The following is a 13,735-nucleotide window of genomic DNA, read 5'->3' as shown; positions in this document are numbered from 1 at the left end:
ATTTCAGCCACTTTGTCTCTGCTCTCTTACTCTTTACTTAGTTTTTATGCTCTTGGGTATTTTCTTGCTTTTCTTCAGTTTCCTTTAAGTTTTCATTTGAGTCTGGCAGTTGTTCTGTGCTGGTTGCTAGCTCCCTTCTTTCTTCCCTCTACTTTTCCCCAAACTGCCCTTGCTCTGTGTGAAGGTTTGCTTGGGAGATAGCTCACTGGGACTTAGTGTTTATTTTTTTCTTTAAAAGTAATTCAAAGTTTAAATGTTTTTTGTGTTCTAGTTATGAAGATGTGCGGTTTGTATACTTTTATTCGTTCTTCTTTACTGATGTTTCAGCTTTACATGATTGGTATTACATCAGCAAGATGATACCCAGGATGAAAAGAGTATTTTTATTTATTAACCTAATTTAAGAAAGTCATAGAAGTAATAAGTATACCTAATAAAAACATTCCAACAATATATAAGGATATATGAAAATGAAAATTAAAAGGCAGTTTTCCTTGCTCTTCCCTAGATTTGTTAAGTATGTGATTTTTAAAATTATTATTAAAGTTTATATCACTTACATTCTTTTCTGCACTTGATCTTAGCCAAAAGCCCGAGAAGTGATATATTCTTTTCTGAATGTAATGAATAAGTAGCTTGAAAATGCACTCTGTATTTTTTTTTCAATAACTGCTTATAGAAATTAAAAATAAAAGCATTTTGAATATGATATTATTTATTTGTGGAACAAATAGAGTGCCCTATTTTCTTCTTCTTTCCCTACTCCTTCCTGTCTGTACTAGTTAAGAAGGAGGAACAACCTTGCTTATAGGGATTAGGTTTATAGATAATTTTAAAATTAGGAAAAAAAAATAAAATTAGGAAAACATGACCATTAGAATAGAATTTCAAAAGAAAGATATATCTTGTGTTTAAATTTTGTTAAACATTTGATTGTTCTTGAAATATGTGTGCTTTCCTGTTGTTTAGAAAGAATATATCAAAATTCAGTATCAGAAATGTGTATCCATTTGTTTCCCTTTAAACTCTTCTCATGGGTTACTTTTTCCTAATAGTGTACTTTTCCCAACACTGGTGCTCGTATCATGATGTTCATTGGTGGTCCAGCCACTCAGGGGCCTGGAATGGTGGTTGGAGATGAATTGAAGACACCCATAAGATCATGGCATGACATTGAAAAAGACAATGCCAAATATGTCAAAAAGGGAACTAAGGTAAGTTTGATTTTTAAGTCTTTTTGCCTTATTAGAAAAATTCATTTGGTGAAGAAGGAGGAATATAATTACTTGATGATAAATCCGATATTGTGATGATCCTATAGCTGCCATTCAGAATTAGAGAAATAGTCTTTTTTTCCTTGATAACTTAGGGTATTTTTTTTCTGGTTTTAAATATTTAGAAACTTAATTTTGTTGTTTAGTTGCTCAGTTGTGTCCGACTCTTTGCGACCCCATGGACTGCAGCACACCAGGCCTCCCTGTCTATTACCAGCTCCTGGAGTTTACTCCAACTCATGTCCATTGAGTCAGTGATGCCATCTGACCATCTCATCCTCTGTTGTCCCCTTCTCCTCCTGTCTTCAATCTTTCCCAGCATCAGGGTCTTTTCTAATGAGTCAGATCTTAGCATCAGGTGGCTGAAGTATTAAAAATTTAATATTTTTAAATTTAATTTAAATATTAACTTTTTAATTAAAAACTTAATAGTGGACACCAGTAGGTGTCTCTTTAAAAATTAATCCTGGGAGAAAACCTGTGTGTCTTTTTAATATTCACGTTAAAGAATGTCTTTCCCATAAGGAAGAATTTCTTAAATTTTCCTATTTCTCATTTCCAAGAGGCTGCCCTTTAGATGTGAATATTATTCGTAATTTGAATAGTCCATCATTTTCTCATGAGTTGTTCTGTGTTCATGAAACTTCAGTTTTACCTGGGTTTGTGTCAGTACATTTTTACTACTTTTGATTCTTGACACCCTTGTATTGGTTCTGCTTGTTAATTCCCAACCAACACCCTTTTAAAAAAATTCTCTAAAGTTTACAATTTTAGTTTAGTTGTGCTGTATTGTCTCATTTTTTTTTTTTGGTAGTCATTATTCAATTTTTAGTGTGTAGTTAATAACAGATAATTTTTGTTACTATTAATGGATACTATTTTCCTGACACCTAATTTCCCTTTTGAGCTTGGAATATTTCTTAGAGCTATAAAAAAAGTTTTGTATTTGTTTATCTTAACGATTTTGTTATTGTCTCTCTATTTTTTATGTTACTTGGGTATAGATTTAGCCAAGAAAAAGTTCTGTGTTGATTCTTCTATTATTTTTATGTATGAAGAGCAGGATGTTCCCTATGCTTTTCTTCAAGGTTAACTTGATTGAGGAGTTTAGAAAGAATTAAAGAATGTGAAAGTGCCAGACTTACTAGAATTTATTGTATTATTTTATGAGACATTATAGAAAATTAAATTAGGACAAATCCCATTTACATTATTATGGACTCTGAACATTTCTTAGATCATCTTGATCTATTGATGGTGAAAGAGTTATAGGATGATGAAGTTTGTACGTTACTTTGATTTGGTCTTCAAAATTCTGTTGTAGCATTTTGAAGCATTGGCTAATCGTGCTGCTACCACTGGTCATGTTATCGATATCTATGCATGTGCATTAGATCAGACAGGTCTCCTGGAGATGAAGTGCTGTCCTAACCTTACCGGGTATGTATTCACATTTTTATAAGTTTTGCAATTATAAACTAATAATGAGAGTTTACAAGTATAAACCAATGACAATTTTAGAAAAAGTAACCGAGTCATCATCCTGCCACTCTAGGGCAACAGCTGTTAAGTTTCTTATACTCCTTTCAGTGATGCTCACTAAATTTTTTGTAAAATACAGTTAAAAAGGCACAAGTTCTGTTTGAAAAGCTCATCTTGATACTCTTAACTCATTGTATTTTATTACTTTAGTGGCTTTTGTGAATTTTAATTAACATACCATAAAATTTACCCATTTAAAGCATATAATTTATTTTACTTTCTTTTGGCTGTGCTGCATGGTATGTGGCATGTGGGATCTTAGTTCCCCTACCAGGGATTAAACCAGTGCCCCCTGCATTGGGAGCACAGAGTCTTAACCACTGAACAGCCATGGAAGTCCTTAAAGGATATAATTTATTTTTTTAGTATATTCTAACTATCACCATAATTTAATTTAGGACATTTACATTATCCCAGCAAGAAACTCTGTACCCATTAGCAGTCACTCTCTATTTCTCCTTCCTTCCCCTCCCCTTTCAGCCTAGACAACCACAAAACTACTTTCTCTCTCTATAGATTTGCCTATTCTTGATATTAGGGGGAAGCCATTTTGTCCTTCACCATTAAGAATAACGTTAGCTGTGGGTTTTTGTAGATGCTTTTATCAGGTTGAATATGTTCCTATCCCTGGTTTGTTGGATTTTACTTTGAGTGAGATGGGAAGTCATTAGTGAGTTTTCGGGAGAGGAGTGATATGATTTGAATAAATGTTTTAAAAGGGTCACTGATTTCAGTTGTCTTCAGCGGTGAGATACAGGAATAGCAGGTGGTGGAATCACAGGTGGTGAGACATGGTTGGATTTTGGATATATTTAGAAGGTAGAAGATTTGCTGATAGGTTGGATCTGGGGTTTGAGAAACGCAAATGAGTCTAGAAGGATTGCGCTGTTCTTTATTGAAATGGGTACAACTGGGAGGAAGAACAGTTGGGGAGAAGATTAGGAGTTCAGTTCCGAACGTGTTTGGTTTAATATGCCAGTAGACATCCGTTGGAGGAGTTGAGTAGGCAGTTGGTTATTAGAACCTGGAAGGCAGAAGATAGGTCTGGATTTATATCTGTAGATATAAATGTGGGAGTTGCCAGAATATTACAGGTTTTTTTAAAGTAGTAAAAGTGGATGAGATTATAAGATTATGTAATTTATCACTAGGAAGGTCATTGGTGACTTTCCTAAGAGCATTGAAAGTTGACTTAGAATGAATAAGAAAAGGAACAGGAGAGGGGATTGGGAGCAGCTGGTATAGACCAGAACTTCTCAGACTTCCTTTTCACATTTACATGTCAGCTGGATATCTTGGTAAAATGCAGATTCTGGGTTTAGTATGCATAGGATGGGACTTGAAATTCTGCTTTTCAAACAAGACCCTTGATGATGCTAATGTTGATGGATCAAGGGCCACACTGACTAGGAAGGGTATAGACAGCTCTTGCATAAAAGTTTGTTGTAAAAGGGAACAGATAATAGGGTGCAGTATATGTTGCCATTAATTTAGGATGCTTAACTAGGTTTAGTGATAACATAGATCATTATAGATGGTATGTTTACAAAAATGGAAAATCTGAAAGAATGTACATGCTGACTATAAAATTAGTATGTTAGGTTGTCAAGACTTCTAAATCAGGGTCAGTGTACAAGCTTCAATTATATTTTTGTATACCAGTAACAAATACAGTGGGAGAAGGCAATGGTACCCCACTCCAGTACTGTTGTCTGGAAAATCCCATGGATGGAGGAGCCTGGTAGGCTGCAGTCCATGGAGTCACTAAGAGTCAGACACGACTGAGCAACTTCACTTTCACTTTCCACTTTCATGCATTGGAGAAGGAAATGGCAACCCACTCCAGTGTTCTTGCCTGGAGAATCCCATGGATGGAGAAGCCTGGTGGGCTTCAGTCCATGGGGTCGCACAGAGTCGGACACAATTGAAGCGACTTAGCAGCAGCAGCAGCAACAAATACAGTAGACCCTTGAACACCATGAATTTGAACTGCACAGGTCCACTTATATGTGGGTATTTTTTCAGTAAATATACACTGAATTACTACACCATCCTTAGTTGGTTGAATCTGGGGATATGGAACTGTGGATACAAAGGGGTAACTAAAAAGTTTTACATAGATTTTTGACTGAGCATAAGGGTCTGTGTCCCAACTCTGGGTTGTTCAAGAGTCAACAATAAAGAGCAAACAAAATTTAACAACATACAATCTATAATAGCATCAGAGATGACATAAATAAGGACTTCAGCAGTATCAAAAATAAAATTATTGTTGAGTACTTCTCTGGTAGTTCAGTGGCTAAGACTCCATACTCCCAATGTAGGGTGTCTGGTTTCAGTCCCTGGTCCAGGAACCAGATCCCACATGCCTCAATGAAGACCTGGCACAGTCAAATACATAAATAAATACAATCTTATTTAAAAAATTACCATTGATTAATTATACCACAGCGGTTTTATTCTTTTGCCTAATTTAATTTTTGATTGCTTTTATTATTTAAAAACTATACAAAATGTTTATAAATGTTTGTATTCATGTTGTTTATGAGTATATGTGTCCTCTTTTAATTTTTTACTAAAATTTTTTTTTAATCCCCCATTTAATGGGGGATTAAATGTAAACAGAAATTTTACATGCCTTCCCCTACTTTGGGCTTCCCTGGTGGCTCAGAGGGTAAAGCATCTGCCTGCAATGCAGGAGACTGGGGTTCAGTCCTTTGGTTGGGAAGATCCCTTGGAGAAGGAAATGGCAACCCACTCCGGTATTCTTGCCTGGAGAATCCCACGGACAGAGGAGCCTGGTGGGCTACAGTCCAGGGGTCACAAAGAGTCGGACATGACTGAGCAACTTCACTTTCCCCTACTTTGCATTTTTTCCTACTTTACATTTTTTACTCACATCCTGGAAATATCTTGAACAATTTGAGGATTAGGGGAACTGACCCTTTGCATAATGGAAAGTCTGAATATAATTTATAGCTGGCCCTCCATATCTCTGGTTCTTCCATATTTGCAGTTCTACGTTCTCAGATTCAACCATAGTGAATAGTATGGTTCTGTGTATTTACTACTGAAAAAAAAACCACACGTGTAAGTGAACCCATGCAGTTCAAAACCTGTGTTGTTCAAAGATCAATTGTATATTACTCTACTGTGTGGATGTACTGTATTTTATTCAGCTATTCAGAACTGTATTTATTCAGTTCAACAGATGATCATCTGGATTATTTCCAATCTTTTATTACTGTAAAAAATACTTAAGTGAATAGACTTGTGCCTATATTTTGCTTTTTGTTTTTGTTTGCCCAGTGATCTTTGGGATGGATTCCTAACAGTATGTTTGCTGGATTAAGGAGAAAATACATATTTAATTTTGTTATATACTGTCACATTCCCTTGAGTTGGGGTTGCACCATTTTCCATTCCCATCAGCAGTTATGAAAGTGCCTACTTTTCCCACAGTCTCCTCAACAGGATACATTGTCAGGCTGCTTTGCTGATTTATTAGGGTGGAAATGGCATCTTGGATAGTTTCTATTTGACAGTTAATGTTTTTTTTAAAACTTAAATTTATAGAAGTACATGGTTATGGAAAAAAATTAACAGTATGTAAGTGCATAAAGTGAAAATGCTCCCAAAGTATCCCTGTATTCTCATTCACTGGTATAACACTGTTAAGCTTAATGTGGCACACAGAGACCAACACATGCATATACACATACACGTGTAGATGTTCTGTTTGTAAAAATGAGAATGCATGCCATTAACTCAGCTGTCTGCACTAGCAGGAAGAACTGGGTAACTGGGGTAGGAGAGACACACATGTTCAGTTCGATTCAGTCGCTCAGTCGTGTCCGACTCTTTGCGACCCCATGAATTGCAGCACGCCAGGCCTCCCTGTCCATCACCAACTCCCAGAGTCCACCCAAACTCATGTCCATTGAGTCGGTGATGCCATCCAACCATCTCATCCTCTATCATCCCCTTCTCCTCCTGCCCTCAATCTTTCCCAGATTAGGGTCTTTTCAAATGAGTCAGCTCTTCGCATCAGGTGGCCAAAGTATTGGAAGTTTCAGCTTCAACATCAGTCCCCCCAATGAACACCCAGGACTGATCTTTAGGATGGACTGGTTGGATCTCCTTGCAGTCCAAGGGACTCTCGAGTCTTCTCCAACACCACAGTTCAAAAGCATCAATTCTTCTGCACTCAGCTTTCTTTATAGTCCAACTCTCACTTCCAACACATAGGTTACTGTGTACCCATTTGTGCTTTCTGAATTTTGTAATGTATGATGTATAACTTATTTAAAAAAGATTTTTAAAAAATTACTGAGGACAAATACAAGTGTTAGGGGCACTCAGGTACCCTCAGAATTGAGATTATTTGTGGGGTAGGAATATTTTCATATAATTGAGTTTTTAAAATTAATGTTAATAAACACATTTGAGGAAATATCTTTAAAATGTTAGTAGTGTTGAGAAATAATTTGCTTTTCTGGTTTTATCACATGGACCCAAGTACTCGCATCACATTGTTTCTTGTTCTTTTCATGCAGAGGATACATGGTAATGGGCGACTCTTTCAACACTTCTTTATTCAAGCAGACCTTTCAAAGAGTTTTTACCAAAGATATGCATGGGCAGTTTAAAATGGGCTTTGGTGGTACATTAGAAATAAAGGTAAGAGCTAAAACTTGACATGTGTGGTATGTTACCAAGAGAGAAATTTGTAGGCTTGATCATAATTTTAAAATACCATCAGTCAAATTCAATATATACTTTAAAAATTGTGGTTATTTTATATTGAAACCTGGAGTTAGAGATTTTATTCACCATAATACTGTTCATTATTAAACATATAATGAAATTTTACTTGAGCATCCATAGGTAATTGTTAAAACAAGAAAAAATCATATAAGTAAAATTTCCTTTGACTCCATTTTTTGTTTAAATAGGGTTTAACTTTTTTTTTTTTTTAACATGTTTTCTTTATTGAATTAAAATTATACCAGTACAAAATAACAATGTATATACAAAGGGATTTGATGCAACACAGTATATACAATTATCTTTAAAAAGTTATGATACAAGTTACAATGATTATGAATATAAAATTTATATTAAAATATTCTCCATAAGTGATTTATTTGACTGTTCTGGTTCGAAGTCGTCGTTTGAGAATCTGATGATCGCTTTCTTTCACTTTACGGTCCATCAAAATCACTTGGCCAGATATATCAATAGGAGATGAAATTTCATTTGTGTATAATTTTCGTTTGGCCCGTTTTGGTCGAGACACATTTTCTTTACTTACTTCTACATTTGAGAACTTTGAAGAGCTCATTGTTTCAATTATCTTCTTTGCTTTTGACTGAAGAATAGTTGGAGAATGTTGTAAGAAGTCTCCAAATTTCTGTAGCATTCCTTCTTTTTTCTTAGCAGACCCGTTTACACCAACTGTGGATGCATGACTCCGTAAAGAATAAGTTTTCTTAGATGATGGGTGTATGGAAACCTTTTGTTCCTTTTTGAAAGAATTTCTATGCTCAGAAACAGGGGACTTCAAATTAATTCTTGGTGTAGCATTCTTCTTATTTTCAAATTTCACAAAGTCCTCTTCCATTTCATGACTTTTCCTCTTTCGGGCCTTGGGAGTCTTAACCGTCACTGGTGAGGTACAACCTGGGTGTTTCACTGCCATTCTGTTTGGCTGTAAAGGTGTAAATTGAATCTCTAACTCAGGTTTTGGAAATCGAGTGCTTTGATTATTTTCTGTTGACACTTCACAAGAGTCAAGGACTACAGATCCATCCTCCACTTCACCTCTGGAAATTTCAAAACTTGTTGACTGAGGTGCAATTTCAACCCTGCCAGGATCTGTTGAACTCATTTGTGTGGGGTGGATATCCATGGTCTGTTTTTCTGTCTTAGAAGCCTCTGATGTGATCTTTTTTAATTGTTCGATTTCATTATCTTTTTGTACATTACTGGAGATCAGTGCTTTCAGCTGTATTTCTAAAGCTGCAACAAGTTGATCGCGTTCTTCCCGCCACTGCTGGAGGTTACCATCTTTCTCAGCCAACTGTCCTTTAAGTATTTCCATTTCATTTTGTTGCTTCAAACAATGCTCTCTGTCTTCGGCATATTTTTTCATCTCTTTGTTTCGTAGATTCTCAGCTTCTTTTGCTTGAGTGATAAGCATCATTTTTTCTTCTAACCATTTTTTTCTTTCAGCTTCATGTTTCTGTTCCGATTCCTGTAACTCATCTTGAAGCTTACTGAGTTTTGTATTAAGTACATCTGTGTTATCCTCAAATTCTTTATTTGAACTTTGATTGTGTTTGGCTTCCAAATCTTTGTATTTTTCCTTCCATTCTTCCAATTCTGTGGCCAGTCTTTCGGTTTCCTCTAATTTAGCCTCAAGCACTTGATCTTGTTCTACCTGAGTCTGCTCTTGTTCTTCCAGGGTCATTTGCATGTCTTTGATTATTTTTTCTTTAACACTCAGATCTTTGCACACTCTCTCATACTGTATAGCTTCTTCCACTTTTTGATTATTTAACTGCTCCTTAAGTTGCTGAATGGTTCGCTGTTTCATATCTATTTCCTGAGAACACTGGTTTTTCTTTTTCTCCAGTTCATTAATTTTAATCCTCAACAATTTCTCCTCATCACGCATTACAGAGATCTCTTTCTGTACTTGCTCAATCTGCTTTTTGGCATCAGCCAGTTTCTCTTTGAGCTCAGCATAATCTTCTTCCTTCCTCTGAAGATCAGCTTTCAGATTCTGGGTAAGAGTAGTGCTTGCAGAGAGCTCCTCTTTCAACTTTTCTGTTTCTTGCCAGTTTCTTTCCTTTTCTTCTTCCTTTAATTGAAGTGAATGCTTAGCATCTTGCAAATTTTTTGTTAATTGCATAATTTCTTCTTTCAATTTGACTTCCCTTTCACTTAAATCTCTGGCATTTTGGATAGAATCTTTAAGATTTGCTTGACATTCATTCAGATTTCTTGCTTGCTTTAAAATGATAGATTCCTTTTCCATAATTTCTTGTTCTAACTTGGCTGAATGGCTACATTCATCTTTCTTAGTTTCTAACATTGCTTCAAGTTCCTTTATTTTCACCTTATAGCAAGTAACATCTTGCGTAAGTTCTGAAAGTGCTCTCTTTCCTTCCACTACATGCTGTACTTCAATATCAAGACTAATGGTTTTTTCTTGCACTTCTTCCTTCAGCTGCTGTATAAGACTATCTTTTTCTTTTAGTAAATCATCTTGATTCTTTTTCTCCCTCTCCTCTATTTTTAGTCTATTGTTTTCATTTGTATAGTCTTTTACTTCTGCCTGTAATTTTTCAATTTGTTGTTCTAGTTCCTCAATCTGATGGGGTTTTTTGGAGGAAGTCATTACAATCTCTTTACATTCTTCCCAAATGGCTTCAACAGTAGAGTGGAAAGACCTTTCCCTACTAAGTTCTTGAATACCATGTTCTTTAACCTGCTTACTTATCAAATAATCATTATCCAAATGATGTAACTATGTGTTTGGCAAATTATCTTCTTGAGAACAACTGGACAGATCCCTGAGATGGAGTAAATCTATGTTTTCGATCTGAGAAACTGAATCAAGTCTACGCAGTTCATCTATTTTTGCTTGCATTAATTTTATTTGTGAAACATTGTTTGTGATGTTTCGTCCAGCAGTTTCTATCTCCTCTGACAATTTCATGATCCTTTCCTTCTGTTCTTGATTTATACTTTTCTGCACATGTAATTCAGAAATCACATTGTCATAACTCGACTGAATTTGTTGGATCTCTATACTAAACCCTAAACTTTTTTTTTCAGAAGAAGAAAGTTCCTGCTGCAAACTAACAATCTGTTTATTTAATTCTGTTTTTTCTTCCTTTTCATTTTTAAGTTCATTCTCAATGGTGAGTAAATGTGTTTTTAGCTCTTCATTATTTTCTTGTAGAAGTCTAATGTTTTCCTCATCTGAAATGGTCTCTTGCATTTCTTCACTTTTCTTTTGGTCTTCAGTGATAGCTGGACTAGCATGCGTAAGTCCTTTCTTTGCTGGTGGTTCATCTTGTTGAAGTTCATTTTCATTTAATCTTTTTCTTCCTGAATACGTTTTAGTTTTGCTGTCCTTATACATTTCAGTCGTTTCATCACAAACCAATTTACTGTTTATTATTAAAGAAGAATTACCAACATTGTCACTGCCTTTACATGTGTTTTCCATATGAAATTTTAGGTTCTGAAATTTGTTAATAGTATCCTCTTTTTGGTCAGTTTTATCCATCAACTCTTGAATTCTTTGATTCTGCATAATTATTTTCTTATTAGATTTCTCAAGCTCTTGAACCAATGAATTTAAATTAATTTCTGATTCACTTTCTCTCTTTTATAACTCTTCTCGGGTTTTGATTAATTCTTCTTTGGTTTTAGCTAATTCAGCTTTAACTTGATTAAACTTTATTTCTAAACAAGCAATAGCTTCCTGGGGGTCAGCAAGAGATGCAATATATAAGTGAGCAATTTCAGCCTGTTTCTTAATACCAGTGACATCATCTTGAAGAGAATCAATAATATCTTCAATTCCTACATAATTATGTCCTTCTTCAGTTTCATCTTTTATGGCATGATCTTCATTCTTTGGTTCCTCCTGAGCATCACATTTACCAATCAAATCCTTGAAAATAGCCAAACGACATTCAGCATTTTCTTCTAAAATTTCTCGTTCCTGAAGGAGAGTTTCCTTAAAGTCAGCTTCTCGTTGGGCCAAATACTGAGTAAACTCCTGTGTAACTTCGTCACAAATTTTAAATTCCAATGTTAACTTTTCCTTTCTTTCATTTATTAGTTTTTTTTTTCAAATCTTCTATTAAATCCAGAAGTTTTCTCTTCCCCGCATGGCTACTAAAAGCCTTATCATCCTCTAATGTATCATCTAGATCTTCATCAATGAATTCAGTTTCCACATTCTGCTTTTCTTCAGCTTTTTCTAGATCCTCAACCAAATCTTCATCTTCCACCACATCTTCTAGGCTACTTTCCCATGAAATCGTGGATCTTTTTTCATTTAGTATTTTATTATCTGAATTATTAATATCTAATGATTCATCTTGAGAAGAATTTGACAGGTCCAAATGATTTCTCTTGAGAGCAATTTAAAATATCTGGAACATAAACTTTTTGTGCAATGGCTGAGAACTTCAACACATTGAGTGTCTCATCATAGGTAAAAGAACATTGGCTAATGTTGACAATCATACATATCTTCCCTTTACCATTAAAAAAACTTTGAAAATAGTGGGTCAATTTACTTTCCCGGAAAGGCACATGCTGTTGAAACTTTGACTTTTCGCTATTCTTCAAAACACTGATACACTTTCCCAGAGTCAATAAAGAAGTGTTGATATTCCCGGTCTCTCTTAACCTTTCACCTTCATTCTGTGTCCTCATGCTTCGTTCTGAGCCAGCAAGATCACATAAAGACAATTCACTGACTCGTATTACATGTGGTATTTCTGAATCTTCAATCTGTAATATTCTAATGGTAAATATGCTGTGACTTCTACTAGAAGCATTGTTCAGTTTTGTGAAAGCAACACTCTGGTGCTTTGTTCCTAGCTTTAAAAGTCTATACGCTTCTTTGGCATCAGATACTTGAATCCACTGTAGATCTTTTATGAAAGAATAGCCCTTTACATCTTGGGAAAGGCGCAGTGTCTTTCTCTTTTGGAACTTAGATGATACAGGAACAAACAAATCGTAAATACATTCGTTGTAAATCTCAAAGAAAGATACCCACACAGAAAATTTTCTATTAATATCTATGTTCAAGTTTGAGTGTTCACAATCTTTCATGGATTCTTCAAACTCTGGGATACTCAAAGAGTTTGTTAGACTTCCATAAAGAGCACCATAACTGTCATTATGCATAACAACCTCTTTAATTTGCCGAAGTAATGCACTTTTGCTAGCGACTTCTTCTTTCTCTTGATCTGGTGATAACCGTAAGTATTCTCTGGACCTATGTGGTTTAAGGTTCATCTTTGTATACAGTCTTTCCTGAAGACTATCAAATAATACATTCAAAGTTCGAGGAAGAATGCCAGTATTTTCTTCTGTGCCTTGAAACGTGTAAGTTTTTCCAGAATTGGTTAGCCCGTAAGTAAAAATCAGCCGACTCTGTCCTTTCAAGAGGTCTTTAACTGGCTGCAGAATGCAACCCTGGAAGAATTCCTTCTGTGTAGTTTCTGGGCCAAAAACCTTGGAAAAACTGAATTTTTGTGCCATCTGCCCAGAGCTTTTCTCACTTAAACGACCAAGGGTAGTATACTGAGGATCCTTCAGGACAACAGTCTGTGAATCCAGAATATACACACAGCCCTCAGACTCATGTTCTTTTTCTGGCTGTGTGAATGGTCTTACTCGAAGACAAACTTGGAGATAATCTTTAGATTCAGAACTGTTTGCCTCAGTGCTTGAAGCAATTAAGGAAAATTCACGAGAGAGGTCAAGCTTAATGCCATCAAAATTTATTTCTGAAGGTCTTGCAAGTGGGTCAGCACTGAAAACATAAGATGGTCTAGACATCCCATCTTGATTTAAATTAGATTCCATTCTGGTATGTACGGAGTCCCCTATTTCCTTCCTCGGGCCCTCACCTGCAAATGTTACCCTGCCAGCCCCACCCCGGGTTTAACTTTTTAAGGCTAGGTATACCTTGTTTTATCATGCTTTGCAGGTACTATGCTTTTTACAAGTTGAGGATTTATGGCAACCCTGGTGGAGCAAGTCTGTTAGCACCATTTTTCCACCAGCATTTGCTTATTTTATGTCTCTGTCACATTTTGGAAAGTCTCACAATATTTGAAACTTTTTCATTATTATTGCATTTGTCATCTGTGATT

The 13,735-nt window shown here is 35.5% G+C and overlaps 2 protein-coding genes across 4 annotated transcripts in view; one reads left to right on the top strand and one right to left on the bottom strand.

The window, feature by feature from the left end:
• SEC23A (SEC23 homolog A, COPII coat complex component) overlaps positions 1-13,735 on the top strand; it is an 80,899-nt gene that overhangs the window by 31,370 nt on the left and 35,794 nt on the right. For all 3 annotated transcript variants that reach the window (XM_005222100.5, XM_024981874.2, NM_001435085.1), the window contains 3 exons: positions 1,056-1,214; positions 2,599-2,714; positions 7,373-7,496. In XM_005222100.5, coding sequence (XP_005222157.1) covers positions 1,056-1,214; positions 2,599-2,714; positions 7,373-7,496 — 399 coding nt within the window. The remainder of the gene's footprint in view (positions 1-1,055; positions 1,215-2,598; positions 2,715-7,372; positions 7,497-13,735) is intronic.
• On the bottom strand, positions 7,790-13,570 carry LOC782598 (kinesin-like protein KIF20B). The gene is given in 3 exon segments (XM_059879348.1): positions 7,790-11,688; positions 11,690-11,950; positions 11,952-13,570. Coding segments are annotated over 3 exon segments (5,484 nt in total). The 5' UTR covers positions 13,446-13,570; the 3' UTR covers positions 7,790-7,959.

This window comes from Bos taurus, chromosome 21 (genome assembly GCF_002263795.3).
Source record: "Bos taurus isolate L1 Dominette 01449 registration number 42190680 breed Hereford chromosome 21, ARS-UCD2.0, whole genome shotgun sequence".
NCBI lineage: Eukaryota > Metazoa > Chordata > Mammalia > Artiodactyla > Bovidae > Bos > Bos taurus.
This window is presented reverse-complemented; position numbering and strand designations above follow the sequence as displayed.